This window comes from Leguminivora glycinivorella, chromosome 23 (assembly GCF_023078275.1).
Source record: "Leguminivora glycinivorella isolate SPB_JAAS2020 chromosome 23, LegGlyc_1.1, whole genome shotgun sequence".
Lineage (NCBI taxonomy): Eukaryota > Metazoa > Arthropoda > Insecta > Lepidoptera > Tortricidae > Leguminivora > Leguminivora glycinivorella.
In genome coordinates, this window is record NC_062993.1 from 2,491,639 (window position 1) to 2,511,449 (window position 19,811).

Consider the following 19,811-nt stretch of genomic DNA (forward strand, 5'->3'; position numbering starts at 1 on the left):
AATTGTGCTTAAAGTTTGTACATATAAATATGTCCTTTATATGGACTATATTATTCAGTTAAATCTTTTATTTGGTTCAAGATTGTAAAGCCTGGCCAGAAATGTAGATTTGACTATTGTCAGGAGAGCGCTGTTATTCTGTTGTACGGAGTGACAGTTCAGTTTAGTATGAAGAAAATAGTTCTAATGAAATTCATATATTTCTGGTCAGGGTGGCTAGCCGAATGGCACAATCGCTCACGAAACGCTCACGAAACGAAGCGCTAGTAGATATCTATCTCTATCGCGCTTGCGTATTGGCGCGACAGAGCCAGCGGCGTATCGCTTTCGTTTGGCGTCGGAGAAATGCCATTCGGCTACGGGGCCTGGCCTGGCCCCGTAGCCGAATGGCATTTCTGCGACGCGAAACGAAAACGAAACGCCTCGAAAGGTGTTCGCTCTCTCGCGCTAATACGCAATGGCGATAGAGAGAGATATCTACGAGCGTTTCGTGAGCGTTTGTGCCATTCGGCTACGTACCCTGGATTTACATACATACATACATACAATCACGCTTGTTTCCCAGAGGGGTAGGCAGAGATCACGGATTTCCATTTACTACGATCCTGACAAATCACTTTCGCTTCACACACTTTTATAACGTTTCTCATACACGCTCCTCGGTTTCGAGTACTTCTGACCTGCCGGCGTATCATGCTCCTAATTTTATCACTTATCCACGTGGATAAGACTTCTGTCACGCTTTGGCAAGTATTTCAGTGTGAGAGTGACAGATGTCTTATCGACATGGATAAGTGATAAAATTGGAAGCATGGTACGCCGGCTGGCCTTTTTGGCTTTACAATCCAATTATTTCGTATTTCTATATGTCCCTTACTTAACTAAACCTTGACAGTTTCTCACGTACGAAATAAAGACAAACACAAATAAATGGACGATTCTCACGCACTCTTAATTATAAAACAAACAGCTCAGTTTTCTGGTATTGCGACAATAGTGAGAGCTTGTAAACAGGCTGGAAATCGAATGAGAAACAAACTTTTCCCTGTAATACTTATGTCTTACTGCAAGGTTGACATTGACATAATTTTTAACGACCGGTCTGGCCTAGCGCGTAGTGACCCTGCCTGCTACGCCGCGGCCCCGGGTTCGAATCCCGGTAAGGGCATTTGTTTGTGTGATGAGCACAGATATTTGTTCCTGAGTCATGGATGTTTTCTTTGCATATAAGTATTTGTATATTATCTATGGGTTAAATTGTGGCGTAGGTGAGAGGCTGATGGCAACCTGTCACTGCAATGTCACAGTTTCGTTTTCTTTCAACCCCTTATTTGCCAAGAGTGGCACTGAAGCTTTAGTAGTTTCATGTGTTCTGCCTACCCCTTTATGGGATACAGGCGTGATTGTATGTATGTATATTATCAATCGTTGTCTGGGTATGGGTTATCACAAGCCTTCTTGAGCTTACCGTGGGACAGTCAATCTGTGTAGAAATGTCCTATAATATTTATTTTTTATTTATTTATACTTTCTAGCTTATGGTAACTTACTCTTCATCACCTCTACCACATTAAATGTACGGTCACGGACTTTAATTGCTGATCCACTTCTAGCTCATTTTATACTGGATATTCTCATAGCTAAGCATAGTTAAGAAGCTACAGGAGACAAGCGCGGATCCAGCTTCGTGCCCGGGGGGGTCACGTGGTAAAAGCACAGGCCCCAGAGGTGGGGTCACGTGGTATATTTGTATGGCCAACCTTGGCTCCAGGGGGGGGGTCATGACCGCAGGATCCGCGCATGACAGGAGAGGACAAACAAACAGACACACACACTTTCCCATTTATAATATTAGTATGGATTTACAATCTTCTCGATTTTTTAGCGCCACCTATTTAATAATATCATAACTACATTGATGATGCTGATGATGCTTACAAATGTATTTTTTTCTAAATGTGTATTGACATATCATGATATTAAAATGAAACAATATGTCATTTGTTCTTATAAAAAATAAAAACACGCAAAGGTATATTTGGGGAAAATATGATTTTGGCCACTTCCAGGAGGGCGATTTTTGAATCTCGCATACGGGATTTTGTCACTAAAATACCGGTTGAAAACGGTCACTTGCTTATTATTTTCAGTGACAATTTTCTGAATTCGAACGAGCGAGACTCAAAAATCAGCCCGCAGGCTGCGAAACAGCGCCATCTAGTTTTAAGCCTAAAAAGCCCATACATTTCAGGAGTACGCTTTTTTGTAAGGGCTTTGTTAGTCCCGTATTATATCGTTCTTGTCAGTACATACATTGGTTTGTGCATTTGTCTACGTGCCCAGGAGAGGTTATTTTTTCAATTCTTCGTACAAACGCTTTCGCCTTTTTTCTCCCAGTATGCACTATGCATGTTGAGATGTAAACTTCCTGTCATTGTTACGGCATCGGCAATTTGGTAAATCTGCAGAACTTATTAGGGTGAATCAACTTTTTCTTGCCTGATATTGCCATGGTTACGGTCCCCTGAGTCACGCTGGTTTTATGCAAAATTATTCTGCTGAAATTGAGCAAGCGTGCATGTAGTCCATGTTTGTAGGTGGCAAATTAAGGAAAGGGCTTGTTAACACTAGAAAAATGCGTATTTGCATAGTTTAAGTAGCACCATTTTGCAAAAAAACCAGTGTGACTCAGGGGACCGTAACCATGGCAATAACAGGCAAGAAAAAGTTGATTCACCCATTTAATAAACTTCTATTCACAATTATTCACAAAGTACGTGACGTCATACTGATGTGATATCAACAATATGTACCTACTGCTTTAATTATATTACTCGTTGCCATGGTTACGCTACCCTTGTCAAGTTTACAGTAACGTGGGAGTAGAGATGGAATTTTATACATATACAAATACGATATTGATTTGTGTTCCATTGTTGGTAAATATTATTTTCAGCCTGCCTAGTCAATATGCCAATCGTTTACCATCGATAGCGTAGTCAAACGTCAATTCATTTACTTTATACATATATTTCTCTTTGACTTATTAAATAGTCATTATGTTTAAACATAACCACTGTTCATATTTTTATTCTAATTATGTGGTGCTTCATTTCGTGCACTGCATACAATATTTTAAGTATAGGAAACTAGCCTATTATCCTAACCTAAAATCGCGAGTATATCTACTATAAAATGGTCGTTATTCCACCGGCGCCCCCGTTTAGTTGGTATTATGTTTGATCAGCGCCCATCCCCACTCTTATCGCACTGTATGCGCTCACAGATCACTTTCCTGCATAGAGGAATAAATAAGGAAAGAGTATGTAATTCCATACATCAGTAAATGTTATTTGGGTTTAGGCCCATGACTACATATTCCCAATCCTACAGATTCTCTAATCTACAGAGTCCCAATTTAACAGATAACCAATTATACAGATTCCCAATTCAACAGATAACAAATTACACAGGTTCCCAATTTAAGAGACAACCAATTATACAGATTCCCAATTCCACAGATTCTCTATAATACGGATTCCCAATTTAACAGATAACAAATTACACAGGTTCCCAATTCTATAAATTCTTTATTCCACAGTTTCTTATCTCTACAGTTTCCCAATTATACAAATTCCTAAATGCACAGATTTTTTAGTTTATTTATTATCTATTATAAAACAGAGCCGCTTTCTTTGTAGTCAGATGAAAAACTTTGGTTAAATTTTTAAACTCTACAGATTAGCATCCTTCAAAATGACAGCCAGTAATTATATTCATCTAAAGAAATAGTTTTTATCTAATTTGATACAACATACTCAAATAACATATCATATTTTTATGGTGCTATTATAATATTTAATAATATTGTATAAATATATGTATTAGAGTAAAATTGAAAATAGTATACATATTTTCAAATATGGCCGTACTAATAGTTATAATCTGTAGAATTGGGAATCTGTAGGACTGGAAATCTGTTGGACTGGGAATCTGTAGAATTGGGAGTTTGAGGAAATGGGAGTCTGTATAATCACGAATATGTTGAATTAAAATTTTGTAGAATACCAATTATGTACAATTGTGAATGTGTAGAATCAAGATTCTGTAAAATTTAAATTATGTAAAATTGGGAATCTGTAGAATTGTGAATATGTAGAATCAAGATTCTGTAAAATTTAAATTATGTAGAATTGGGAGTCTGTAGAGATAGAAATCTGTAATACAAATCTGTAGAACTGGGCCTAAACCGTTAGTTGTAGTGACATCTAGTGTCAATCACGCGTCAAACAGCGTAAATTATCAGTACCACTACTCGACACTATGTGCCAACAGTGTCGCGGCGCGGCTGCCAAAAAAGTAATATTAAAACTGTTTACAACTTATATTACAACCAGAAGGAATTGAAAACAGATAATAGGCTAGTTTCCTATACTTCAAATAAAATATTTTATGCAGTGCACGAAATAAAGTACCACATAATTAGACGAAAAATATGGACAGTAGTTATTTTTAAACAAAATTTCTATTTAATAAGTCAAAGAGAAAGATATAAAGTAAATGAATTGACCGTGACGTCACTCCTCAGTATTTCATAGTAATTCCATATTAGCAAATCGTTTTGTCAGTTCTTAAAAAGAAGCTGATTTGACTAGTAGGAAACTAGCCTATTATAAGAAAAACATGGACAGAAGTTATTTTTAAATCCAATTTCTATTTAATAAGTCAGGTAGAAATATATAAAGTAACTGAGTTGACCGTGACGTCACTCAATTCGATTTCATATGAATTCCATATTAGCAAGTCGTTCAAATTTGTTTTGACAGTTCTAAAAAAGAAGCTGATTTGACTAGGAGGCAAGTAGCCATATCCCGGCTGATTCACCAGCAGCCCTTTTTTAGCCTCCGAAACACGTGGTTCAAATCTTTTGGGTTCTATTGTATGTCTCGTTCCATGCAACAACCTAAAGGACCGTCCACACTCAAGACACACATATCTGCCGACGCGGAACGGACGTCAGCGCCATGCCGCCTGAATGTAATTTAAAAAACGTCTCCTCAGTACATTTTGTATAGGAAGGACGCGTAAGGGACGCGCAAGGGACGTCGCTTGGCGCGCGCCGCGCCGCCTGGGGGCGCGTCTTACGTCTTTCCTATACAAAATGTACTGAAGAGACGGTTTTCAAATTACATTCAGGCGGCGTGGCGTTGACGTCCGTTCCGTCCGCGTCGGCGGACATGCGTCTCTTGAGTGTGGACGGTCCCTTAAGCGGTGTCTGTGAATGGTGATCTATAACAACAATACACACGTATACACACTAAATGTATTCACGGATTCGTAGGGGATTCGGTATTGCAGTGTGAGCAGATTTTACAACAATCGAGCTCACTCCATCGTAGACCACGTCTCTGCCTTTGGCTAGTCTGTGGTCAAGAGTAAGCCCATTCATAATTTAGTATATTATGTATGTTGTTGTCTGAGTACCCACAACACAAGCCTTCTTGAGCTTACCGTGGGAGTGCGACGCAGTCAATCTGTGTAAGAATGTCCTATATTATTTATATTAAGTAATATTTATTTGAGATGAAGAAATGCTCCAAGATCTGAGCAACGCAAGCTTTCAGGTTGGACTTCGAATGAATCGTGCAAAAACACAAGTGATGACCAACAGCAAGAAACGTAGGGTCGAGGTAGATGGGCAGAATATACAATATGTCGACGAGTATATTTACTTGGGCCAGCTAGTCTCTTTCAGCAACAGGCAAGACAAAGAAGTCGAACGCCGTGTCGATAACGCTTGGAAGAGCTACTGGTCCATGAAGGAGCTTATGAAGGGAAACCTTCCACTGTCACTCAAGCGAAAACTCGTCGACATGTGTATTCTGCCTGTCCTAACCTACGGCGCCCAAACATGGTCACTCACAGAGATTCAGAAGTCCAAACTGAAGGTTTGCCAACGCGCTATGGAGCGCAGCATTCTAGGTGTCAAAAGGACCGATCGAGTCCGAAACACTACGCTGCGCTCCAAAACTCGCATTGCTGATGTTGGCAAAAAAACCGCCAGGCTTAAATGGGACTGGGCCGGCCACGTCTATCGCATGCATTCGGATAGGTGGGCTAACATAGCCACCAAGTGGATGCCGACGAAGAAGCGAGGGCCGGGCAGGCCCAGGCAAAGATGGCGAAACGATCTTGACGCCTTTCTGAAGAACTGGCCGGAGGAAACAGAGAACAGGGAGTCATGGAGAGCCAGGGGAGAGGCCTTTGCCCAGCAGTGGGACACTCAAATAGGCTAACAAAAAAAAAAAAAAAAAATATTTATTTATTTTAAGTATGTGTATAAACTGGCCTTTTCTTTATAAAATCTTGCTTAGGTAGATGATACTGACACTCTGCCTGATAAAATTATGCGAATTATAAACAAAATATTGAAAACATATTTCAATATTTTGTAGAAAGTCAATATCCACGGTATCATAACGATATTAAGGTCTAGTTACCCTTCGGGTTGGAAGGTCAGATGGCAGTCGCTTTCGTAAAAACTAGTGCCTACGCCAAATCTTGGTATTAGTTGTCAAAGCGGACCCCAAGCTCCCAGGAGCCGTGGCAAATGCCGGGATAACGCAAGGAGGATGATGATAATGATATTATAAATTAACATACCGTATTGAGAACTAAGACAAAAAATTATTCAAAATATTTGTCGCACTTGTAACTAATTCTGTTCTTTTATTTCTAGCAATAAAAGTGAAAAATAACACCCCTCTGGAGACAATCATTACATTACCCTCCGAAACTGCAATAATCGACTAAAACAGTAGGGTGTCCAAGCGGCACTTAACGGAAGACGAATGGTTCCTGTATTCGTCCCTATTACTGTGTAACTTACAAAACAATCGCCTAGGCAAACTAGTAATACTAACCATAAAGTTTATATAAGTTAAAAACATATTTAAACGCAACTATGAGAATAAATCAAACTATTTTTACAAATATTTTTGCTTGCCCTTAGAGTTGGTCAAAGACGCCTAGGTTTATAATCGTAAATATGACATATAGAAGAGAAATTTCGGCGGCTTCCGCTGTGACGGGGTGGCCTAGGGGTTCATGGCGTTAGCCCGGATTGCTAAAGACGCCGGTTCGAATCCGGCCTTCGCCACTGGTGGTGTCCATAATTTTTTCTTTAATACATGACATCTTGTTTCGATTGTGGCGACTGTGGGATACCTATGGGTTAAATTGTGGCGTAGGCGACAGGCTGGCAACCTGTCACTGCAATGTCACAGTTTCGTTTTCTTTCAATCCCTTATTTGCCAAGAGTGGCACTGATACGAGTAGTTTCATGTGCTCTGCCTACCCCTTCATGGGATACAGGCGTGATTGTGTGTGTGTGTGTGTGTTGTTTCGATTTTTAACATATTTAAACTTATATTCAGTACAGATGGTGTTTAGTTGCCCACACTAGTGGGCAAAGTGGTTAATTTCTTATCAGTTCGAAAGTTCAGAGGTTTATATGGAGTATCTACCCGTAGCCTAATGGCATTTCAACGACCCGAAACGCCGCGAAATGTTAGTCTGGCTCTGTCGCACCAAATACGCAAGAGCGATAGAGATAGATACTTATCTACGAGCGTTTCGTTTCGTGAGCGTTTGTGCATTCGGCTACGCATGCGTCTAAAACGTCATACGATTTACACGTATGTGACGTGTGAAAAAAAATTCGTTTTATTACATTGCGGTATTTGATGGCTGTGCAAAATTGTATGTACCCTGCCAGCCCGCAATGTAACTAAAATCGCATGCGAGTTCGCACGCCGTCTAAATCAGGCCTAACCCTTTGGTCATGTTTTAATTTATCGCCACTCGTTTCGAACTTCCTCTTTTCCGCACTTGTATCGTAATGTACTAATATCTACGCCTTACATTTCACCTTCACTCGCTAAGCAATGCTAGTAGCTGTGCTAGGGTGCATACGATTTGCGAAAACGGGGGACAACGGAAGAGGATTGATAAAGGATTTTAAGCTAAGAGGCGGACTTAGTGTCTGGGATGAGTGAATGAAATATTAATGAGTGTTTAAAAGTGTATATTATTTCTTGTTTTTATGGAAATTGCTAATTTCGTGGTTATAAATCTTGAGGTTGGAAATCAATAGATTGTAGTTATACAACTCAAGTAGGCACCTAATTGGTTATACTGAACTGCTCTGTCTTTCTCCTCCGTAAGACCTCCGTATTACTATTTTTTAATACTACGTCGGTGACAAACAAGCATACGGTCCGCCTGATCGAAAGCGGTCACCGTAACCTATGGACGCCTGCAAATCATTACTTTATCGAAATTGGAAGTGGAACTTCATCGTGACTGAAAATTCTGTGCCTATTTTAGGGTTGATAATGATAAGTAACGTTGTTACTCAGCGTCAATAGTCACTGTTGTTAAATATGCCACTGAAGTCGTGAATTACATCTTGTAAGTCCCTTCCAAATTTACAATTCGAGATTAATTTAAAACTTCCAATATATTCGGCCTGTGGTTTTGATATCTGTACTCGTATCTCTAAAAGTATAATAAAAATCTAATTTCAAAATCGTCGCTATAAACTTTACTGCTAACCCACCGCTGCTTCGTTGTAAAAGGGTTAAATGCATTTTTATAACCCTAAAGCGTATTCAGATTTGTAGAATTTAAAAACATTTGTAACTCCGTATAGACGGATAAGGTCTAAGAAAAAAACGTACCTCAAAGCCATAGAGAAAAACGTACACTGGCCTAGAAACTGAGATTCAAAAGTTTTAAGCTTGTGTCGAGAGATTGCAGTCTACGCACTGTGATTACACATTTTACTTTGACAGTAACTCTCTATTAATACTCGATCCTCTTTGGTAGAATTTAATTTAAATCAACTTAGGTAAAAGCTGATAAATATTTTTTTCTAGGTATTCTTTATCTTACATTTGCTATTTATTTTAGATTATTCTGGGATTAACCTTCGCCGTCACCTTGCCCCGCTAAAAGTATTTATAAAAATAATCCAATTAACCTCTTGTTATTGATGTTATTAACATCAACAAGTTATCTATTTCACCACCCCCTTTTCTCCCGTGGGTGTCGAAGAAGTCGACCGTGGGATAAAGGTTATTGTGGTACAGTACTGGCCAATGCGATTACACAATTCCATTTTCTTGCAACCCTTGAAATGAAATGAAATATTTATTTTCCAAGTAGGCATATTACAATGCTCATATGAACGTCAAATAAAGCTACGCCGGCTCTATCCCTACGCCTCAGCCTCGAGAAGATTTCAGTCCTCCCCTCAGTTGGAGGGGGGTATCCACTATGGGACCGGCAAGAAACTCAGCGGGCCACATCTTTTCAAAAGATTACATCTTATAATTAACATGCATTAAAAAACAAGATACAATTTAACATGCAAAAGTATTCATCAAATACTCAGTGGAAATTAATTTCTTAATTGTCAAAGCACTGAAACTTGATCAGTTCCATGTGCTCTGCCTACCCCGTTTGAGAATATAGTCGTGACTTCCATTTATGATACTTGTCTTAACCTTTTTCTACTACATAATATAACTTACATAGCACATGTACCTATGGACTACCCGTCCTTATGTCGTTATTACAATTATAAGAAGACGTGCGACTTGTCTCGCGGCGACATACTCTCGCGGCAATCATGTGCTAGGCTTACTGAATAGCTCCGATAAAATAGACGCTTCGCTGAAAGGACGATTCCAATTCTTTCCTGCCTAACCGAAGTGACAAGCATTGACGCTTGGCGATCGAAACGTATATAGTTTAGCTCTGTCGCGCCACTAGAAGAGCGATAGAGAGAGATAGCTACGAAGCGTAAGTGATTGTGACGTTGGCTGTGGCCTGAATGTGTGACTCGTCAACACTTGAGTGCTCGTTTGAAATAAGACACGGTAACCCTTTGTGGCTGGAATGTGGGGGCGATGAAGACGCATTGATTTTACTATTGTAGGAAAAGATCATTGTGTGTAGGTATTACCGTCGTTGTAACCTTGAAGATTGAAAGTAAACAGCGATCCAACAGGTGACTTACTATAGGTACTTAGAACCAAATTTCCTTTTTTTAATGCCCTTACTGGGAACCATCTGGGAACCTAGGGCCGCGGCTTAGCAGGCAGGGTCACTATCGACTAGGCCAGACGTCGTCAAATATACATAAACTGGCTTTTGCCCGCGGCTTCGCTCGCGTTAGAAAGAGACAAAAAGTAGCCTATGTCACTTTCAACCCCTTCAACTATCTTCGCTTAAAAAATCACGACAAACAAACAGACACACAGACTTTCCCATTTATAATATTAGCATGGATATATTTAAAGAGTTTTGAGTGAGTTTATTGTCACTAGACATATTTTGACCGGGATATAGACCGTGGTTACCTTTTTAAAACCATGATATTGAGAGCTCGACAAAAATCAAAAGGTCATCTTTCATCAACTTACCTACATACATTTTATAAAAAAAGACTTACCTGTTCTAACACGTCAAAAATGGTAGAAACTAAGGTAAACCCCGCTATGTAAAGGACGATTTAGAATTCTCACTTGAAAGTGCTTGTGAAATAAGACACGGTAACCCTTTGTGGCTGGAATGTGGGGGATATGGAGATGTTGAGAAAGCGATGCATTGATTTGACGTCTTTATATAGTTTATATGTAGAAGTAGAGTTTATAGAGTAAAATTTGAGGTTAGGTTAAAAAAAATGGTATGTTAGGTGAAGAAAATTTAGTCACCAATAGACGTTATAGTCAGTTTATAATTTATAACTAGGTACTACTTACTACTTAAAAATACAAAAAGGTAGTTTTTTTATAGATAAATCAAATATTTTTGATTAGTTAATACCCGATTCGTAGTTCCTTGAAATTGAACGAAACAAAAAAACGGCAACCTTTTTATTCAACATCAAAAAAGTAAGAGTTTCGAATGATTCACGGTTATTTTCATTAGACTTATATTGACCGGGATATAGACCGTGATTACCTTTTTGATTTTCAATTTTTTGACGCATTCAACTGCGTCGAAATATCGGGAGCTCGACAAAAATCAAAAGGTAATCACGGTCTATATCCCGGTCAATATAAGTCTAATAAAAAAAGTAAATTATAAGTATACACACTATACACCGTTATTTCTTTCCAGTTTCACGAAAAAGCATAGGATACCTTTTATACAAATGATAACTCTTCTCAATATGCCTAAAACAGCATTCGTACAGTAATTTGGCAAATTGCCGCCCCCGAGACAAACCGGAACAGGAACGAGACAAAACTGCGTTAAATGAACGTGAGGGGAACGCGAGTGTATAACTATATGAGATACTTGTTATTAAAATTAACAACAGTAATTTGAAGTAAACGGGGCATTTTTATAGATTTCTTTCCTTTATATTTCGATAAGTTTAATAATTTTAAAATACTTTATTCTAAATGAAAAAATGGGTTTCCTAATTCACAAGTTTTTTTTGGAACCGACGGTGAAAAATAATGCGAAAGGAAATCTATGCTTTATCACCATTTTTATAGAAAAATGAGACAAAAAATATTCACCTTAAGAAAAATATGGCGATCCTTCGAAATTTAAATGATATATACCTATAACTTGAGTAAACAGCATTCTTACCCCGTAATTTAGCAAATTGCCGCCCCCGAGACAAACGGGAACAGGAACGAGACAAAACTGCGTTAAATGAACGTGAGGGGAGCGCGAGTGTACAACTAGATAGGTATATCTATATTAAATACTTGTTAGAGAGTTCATCAATGCAATTTTGATGGCATAAAATCTAATATAATAAATAAAAAAAAAACTTAATGGTTAAGTAATAAAACTAATAAATTAAAAAAAACCTTTATTTGCATAGATTAGAAAATAGATTAGATTAGATTAGATTTCTTTATTTCTTGATAAAAATTACACTATAAATTTGTTACATGCCAAAGTTATGTTTATCTTCTCATCATGATCGTCGAAAATTACATTATAAATTGAAAATAATAAAATGAATATTTTCTCCCAATAAGGATCGTCATTTACAAATAGAAATAGGTACACAAAACACAATAAAATTAAGAAATGAAATAAAATCCGAAGTCAGTGTAATCAAATGCATGCTATCACAAATTCAATTCCAATCCAATAAGAGCTTTGACATTGTAGATGGGTGCCACTCATTTTAAATTAAGAATAATAATACATAATATAGCACTAGATCAGTGCTGAGTCGTTTTATTCATTAAAGCAGTTTAAAAATATTGAAGACTTTTGCAAATTGTGAAAGTGTGGTTAACATTATCGAATTTGGAAGTGAGACTGTCAGGAACCGGAAAAATATGGTCATTCTAATTACATTGATTATACGGATATGTAAAAATTATTTTGTTTTACTGTTTAGACAGCTTCTTTTCTAGTTGAAAGGAAATTTAAACCTAACCACAAAATTAAAATCTTGAAAAAACCCCGACCGCGACATAGTAGACCGATTTTCATGAAACATGGCTAAGAACACTCCCGACTAACTCAGCTTTCAGACAAAAAAAACTAAAATCTAAATCGGTTCATCCGTTCGGGAGCTACGATGCCACAGACAGACACACACACAGACAGACAGACAAACAGACAGACAGACAGACAGACAGACAGACAGACAGACAGACAGACACACAGACAGACACGTCAAACTTATAACACCCCGTCGTTTTGGCGTCTGGTTTTAAAAATAAATATCTGCAAGTTTTTGTAACAGATTTACACAAAATTCGCGCAGGTTTTCCTTACGGGTGTTTCACTTTGACTGCCGTACTCGAAGTATTCGAACAATGCTTCTAAGATGTGAATAAGATTTCACTGCGATATGAGACCAATCTGTCAGTGTAACACCCCCGAAGTTGCAGGAGGACTTACCGTCAGGAGGGTTGTAAGCTTGGTGGCCACCGTCGTGGTATTAAAAAAGTGTCAAAAGTGACGATTCTTCAAAAAAAAACGTCATTTTCTCCACTGACATATGCAATCCATATCGTATCAAAATCTAATCCTTGCTGTGTATTACATGTTCGAATGGGGCAGTTTAATAAAAAAGCAAAAGTATCCCTACTAACATTGAGATGCGACATATCAGAAAGCTACATGTTTATTACAAAAGTTGCGTCCATAGCAACCCCCTCGGCAAACTGCGGGCAAATGAGATTAGGAAACAAATAATATATCTATACTATGATATTTTATTATACAAGTAAGATGAGTTATTTTGCGTTTTTAGGAAAGCAGACCATGTTTATTATGGTTTTAGATAGAATATAATACATGGAATAGAAGTTGCAAGAGTTCCAGTCGGGTCGCAAGAGTGCTGGTGGGCTAGCGGTAAGAGCCTGCGACTTTCAATCCGAAGCTCGCGGGTTCGAAACCCGGCTCGTACCAATGCGCGAACTAACATTTGATATTTGCCAGTCCCTTTAGGATTAAGTAAAAGATCGCGAGGAAACTGGACTAATCACATTAAGTCCTAGTTTCCCTTCGGGTGGGAAGGTTAGATGGTAGTCGCTTTCGTAAAACTTTTTTTTTTTTTCACTTTTTAATAATAAATTTCACTTTTTTTTTTACACTCGGGTGCAAATGTATTTTACTTCTCGTGTGTTAAAAAACTCGCATGTTCAGGATTCTATTCTCGAACCACTCGCTTCGCTCGTGGTTCAACTATAGCATCCTTTCACTTGCTCGTTTTTCAATTCCACACTCGGCGTTAAAATACAACTTTTCCCCCTTGTATAACAAATAACTATTGTTTTTTGCGAATATAAAACTAGTGTCTACGCCAAATCTTGAGATAAATCACAGACAAGTTATCAAAGTGGACCCCAGACTCCCATGAGATGTGGCTATTGCCAGGATAACGCAAGATTACTAATAAATGCCTGTGTGGTGACGGGTTAAGAATTTCACCACCCCCTTTCTTCCCGTGGGTGTCGAAGAAGGCGACTATGGGATATAGGTTAAATTGTGGTGTAGGCGAGAGGCTACCAACCTGTCACCGCAATGCCATAGTTTCGTTTTCTTTTAACCCCTTATTTGCCTAGAGTGGCCCTGAAGCTTTAGTAGTTTCATGTGCTCTGCCTACCCCTTTATGGGATACAGGCGTGATTGTATGTATGTATGTACTAAATAACTAAATATCTTTCATAATCTAACGATATCTGCCTAACATGTTCCCACATTAATATCACAGATATATGACCTTGCACAACCTTTAAAAACCTATAGCCTGCTCCCCTGTCTCAAGGGAGGGTCTGTCAATCAACCCTCCCCTACCGCTTACGATATTACGGCGCGTTAAAGGATGTTACTGCCATCGTACGAGTAACGATGGGTGGAAATTTTCACAATTATTCTTGATATTTCTATTGTTTTAACATTTACATAAATAAGTAGATAAATAAATTTATAATTTCGTGATAGGCCTCATCAAAAAGTAACGAACAGATAAGTCGCCTGATGGTAAGCTATCACTGCAGCTCATGGACACCATAAGGGTTGGAGGTGCGTTACCGGCCCTTAAAATACTAGTTTTATTTAGGTACTATCCCAGGTATCGCGCTGATGACGCTTGGCGCGTTATTATTAAATAGGTAGCCACTTAGAAATAATTCTGTAGAAATTACTCTAGTCTTAACTAGATACCAACTAAAAATATGCTTAGTAGAAAAATTTGCATCTTAAAATATCTATCTGCAATTCTGCACCCTCCCAGATAACTGTATATCCGTAATCGCCCCTCTTTTATGCATATTATGAAGTCGTCAGTCAAAACACCCCCGCTTAGGATATTAGATAAATAACGAGCTGTTAAGGGATGGGGAGGGTCGAGAAACACTCTGACTTTACCTCGCTCTTATATCTTAGTTTTAAAGCTTTGAATAGATCAACGAATTCTGTCGTAACAGGCCTACTGCGAAAGCTTAATTTCTCAAACCGCGGGCGCTTCTTTACAGAGAAAATTATGAGGACTTTGGTGTACGTGGTAGGCCCTGTGGTACTATGTATACGGTTGACTTTGATTATACTTTATGTAGTCGCCATAAGGATGATAAAGAGGTAGGTAAAATTGTCAATGGAAGTGTTCAGCGGGCCTAGCCGAAATAACAATAGCTGGCGCTAGACGCCGATCCAAACGCAGTCTGACTCTGTCGCGCCAATACGGCAGAGCGACAGAGATAATGATATTATCGTAAGTGTTTGTGCATGTGGCTATGGCTATTACGTATCCTGTACAGAAAGTTTCTACTTGGTCCCTTGGGATTTGGGATGGTTATGATTCGATATGGGGACGATTTGTATGATATTTATTGTTTTCTGACTTTGTAGTAAGATTCTGGTTGTAAAGTGAGGTAATTTTTGATAACTTTTAGGGGAGATTAATTTATTTATTTAATCGTATGGCATACACAAAAAACAGGCAGTTATATGAATGTCAGAGAATACACATTAAAATACAATTTAAACTAAATGTCAACATTCAGTGAGCTCAGCCACGCAATTGCGTCGGGTGTTAGGCGCAGCAGATCTTCTGGTGGTCCGGAGTATGAGTTCAGAGGGCATCGCTGGATTATATGCTCCATAGTTTGGACTTCTTCGCCACACTCGCACATTCCAGAGTCTTTCCACCCCCATTTGTGCAGACAGTAATTGCAGCGACCGTGACCCGTTCTCAGTCTATTTAAGCGACGAGGTTAATAGTACATTAAAAGACAAACGAACTTTATCGGCTTGATAACTAGTGTACATAATCATCCTCCTTGCGTTATCTCGGCATTTGCCACGGCTCATGGGAGCCTGGGGTTCGCTTCTGAATGGGAAATGGGAAAGTGTGTGTGTCTGTTTGTTTTTCCGTCTTTCACGGCAAAACGGAGCGACGAAATGTCATGATTTTTTAAGTGGAGATAGTTGAAAGGATGAAGAGTGACATAAGTGACTTTTTGTCTCTTTCTAAAGCGAGCGAAGCCGCGGGCAAAAGCGAGTACTTAATAACTCAATGTCCTACATTTAAAACCTGAAAGACCTTCAGTTAATATCTAGACTATGAACCGATCGGTCATATGACTGCAAACAAGGCTGCAACTCGCATTGTTTCTGATTCAATATTACCAAAGACCTATATAACTTCGTATAGACAGATAAAGTCTAAGAATAAAACGTACCCCAAAACCATACAGAAAAAGGTACGGTGAGCTAGATGGCGATACACCTTTGGGGTACGCTCGGCTAGATGGCGCTAATATTAATATTTGACATTTTAAAACATATCAAGCTAAGCATATTCTTAGCTTGATATGTTTTAAAATGGCAAATATTAATATTGCCAAATTGTCAAAACTGAGGTTCAAAAGTTTTAAGCCTGTGTCGAGAGATGGCAGTCTATGCACTGTGATTACACATTTTACTTTGACAGTAACTCTCTTTAATACTCGATCCTCTTTGATATTACTTTTCGATACTTTATATTCAACATAAGCGCTGGTGGCCTAGCGGTAAGAGCGTGCGACTTTCGATCCGGAGGTCGCGGGTTCGAACCCGGCTCGTATCAATGAGTTTTTCTGAACTTATGTGCGAAATGTCATTTGATATTTGCCAGTCGCGATTCGCTGAAGGAAAACATCGTGAGGAAACCGGACTAATTCCAATAAGGCCTAGTTACCCTTCGGGTTGGAAGGTCAGATGGCAGTCGCTTTCGTAAAACTAGTGCCTACGCCAAATCTTGGGATTAGTTGTCAAAGCGGACCCCAGGTTCCCATGAGCCGTGGCAAATGCCGGGATAACGCAAGGGGGATGATGATGACTTTATGTTCATAACAGTTCCTTGTAAATGAATTTACGAGAAAACATGCACCTTTTACCCAGCGATGTAAATACCTACCAGTGGCGGAGCGTCGATACAACTCGATTCCCAACGGGTTCCCTAAAATTCTCTAGTATCGCCACTGCTACGTACATAATTACATATAGGTGCGTACAACGCTATTTATTACTTATTCCACCTTATTCCGTATAGTATAATGAGTCGCAAATATATGTTATATATGTATATACACTATTAGAGTCTGTTCGAAAAGAAAAGAGTCGTGGAATGTACTATGGACCCTATACATTTCACGACTCTTCTCATTCCGAACAGACTCTATGTCTAACAATTAAATTTAATTCAATGCCGCGTGTATTAAATAGTGATCTGCACGTCTGTGTTCACCCGAGTTTCAAACTACGGAACTATTTCGAACTTTCATTAATTTCATTGACAGCTGAAGAGAATTGATTGAATTTACGTCAAGGATAGAACGCTACGATGTAGAATATTTAAATTCAGTTTAGCTGGAGGATATTTTAGATATTTTTGGTTGGGAACGAAATAAAATTTAAAGGGCAAATTACACGAATCGAAGTCTTAAACTAATTAAAACATTTATTGTATTCAACATATTAGACATAGACATAAATAAATAAATAAATAACTATTGGGGACACCTTACACAGATCAACTTAGCCCCAAACTAAGCAAAGCTTGTACTATGGGTGCTAAGCGACGATATACATACTTAAATAGATAAATACATACTTATATACATAGAAAACATCCATGACTCAGGAACAAATATCTGTGCTCATCACACAAATAAATGCCCTTACCGGGATTCGAACCCAGGACCGCGGCTTAGCAGGCAGGGTCACTACTGACTGAGCCAGACCGGTCGTCATTTTTGTCGTAGACATAACCATCATTTATTGGTAATAACGTATTACGGGTCACAGGTCAGGTTATTATCGTCATAGATTGCTTGGTCAAACACTACGAAAATAGTACATTATCCCTCTTTGCGTGTGTATCCTACGAAGATTTTCAGTACATATAGCCTTTTGAAGTTCGACCTGACAAGAATATGTACTAATTTGTAATTTAGTGCGGGAAAAACACCATATGTAGAGTATCGACACAAACCTCGATAGTTTAGCGATGCTGTTTAAAATATACATACATCTAATTTGTGACGTATAAAAAAAATGTGCCAACAATCATTGAGTCTCATATTAATCAAGACGTGAAATTTAAGGTCATTTACATACACATTATTTTTTTTTTTTTTTTTTATACTACGTCGGTGGCAAACAAGTATACGGCCCGCCTGATGTAAAGCGGTCACCGTAACCTATGGAGGCCTGCAACTCAAACAGTGTCACATGCGCGTTGCCACCCCATTAGAAACGTGTACATTCCCTTTTGCTGTGTTAAGTACACAGCAAAAAGGAGTGTACAAGTTCTAAGGAGGGTTCGGGTTGCCGACGACTCAAAGGACAATAAACGGAACAAGTTAGTTCCGTAAGACCTCCCGTCATCAGCACACCGCACCCTCGTTGAGCTCTGGCAGCCTTACTCACCGACAGGAACACAACACTATGAGTAGGGTCTAGTGCTATTTGGCTGCAGTCTTCTGTAAGGCGGAGGTACTACCCCAGTTGGGCTTTGCTCTAGATTCGAGCGAGACGATATCCGCTGTGCTGTGCCCTACCACACAAAGCGGAATATCATTCGCTATGCCCTACCTCCTATTAAATCAATAATTACCACAAGTAGCACCCTGTGAGATTAATTAAGTTTATATTTATCTGGCACAGTCGGTAGGATAAACATCTATTTTAAAAACGGTCACCAAATTAGGACAGATATATACATGTTTTTAATTAAATTAAATAGTTTGATAGAAAAGTAAGCGATTTGATGATTAACTAATTTTAAAATGTACTTTTATTGCAGCACCAGCGTTAACGAGGAAAGCGGAGCCATACTACGGTCGGCCCATCGGCAGGCTGAACCAGTACGCGCACGGCATACGCGGGCAAGTGTACGCAGTCGATGAAAACACGGTTAGTTCAATCATTATATCTTTTATCTTTTAGAAAAATATTTACCTGAATACGAGCCCCAATGCAAATGATATCGTCTAGTATGAAAAAAATATTATGTCCTAACTTCGACCTCAAAATTCAGGATGAATTAGATGATTAGTAGAACATGTAACATAAAAACAAGAGAGCTTATAATGCATATTTTATTTATTCAAAACATAAATTAACAATTTTCCTCACTAGTAAACAAAAAAACATAATTTCACCAAATGTAACACTCGCAAAAATGTTCGTCTTCAGCGTAGCCGATGCAGAAAAGAACAACTACCACTTGGTGGCGTCACCTTTTGCATCTAAAACGGCCTTAATTCTGAGCGGCATTGTATCTACCAACTGTCTATACTCCTCAGGGGTTATTCCATTCCAGACACCCACAAGTTTCTCCTTAAAATCAGCTTTGGATTTAGAAGGATCTTTTCGCAACTTTTTCTTCATTTACCACTACAAAGTTTTTATGGGAGACAAGTCTGGATTGCTGGATGGCCATGATATGGTAGGAATTTGTTTTTGTTTCAGCCACTCCATCGTTGTCTTGCCAGTATGACATAAGGCACCATCTCGTTGAAAAGTAAATCCATTTATATACTTGAACTTTCTTATAGACGGTAGTGAACTCTATTCCAAGATGCTTTTGTATTTCTCTGCATTGACGGTTCCATCTATAAATTGCAGACATCCCACACCCTGTGCCGACATACAGCCCTAAATCATTTAAAGATGCTGGAAACTACACCTTGCGTTCAAGACAGTCTTTGTGAAATGCATCTCCTTTATCTTGAATGACTTTACTTCGTTCATCGCCAACTATGACCTCA

The 19,811-nt window shown here is 38.7% G+C and overlaps 1 protein-coding gene across 2 annotated transcripts in view; it reads left to right on the top strand.

Moving 5' to 3' along the window:
* LOC125238256 (protein Skeletor, isoforms B/C) overlaps positions 1–19,811 on the top strand; it is a 75,062-nt gene that overhangs the window by 16,962 nt on the left and 38,289 nt on the right. For both annotated transcript variants that reach the window (XM_048145531.1, XM_048145532.1), the window contains exon 3: positions 18,845–18,954. In XM_048145531.1, coding sequence (XP_048001488.1) covers positions 18,845–18,954 — 110 coding nt within the window. The remainder of the gene's footprint in view (positions 1–18,844; positions 18,955–19,811) is intronic.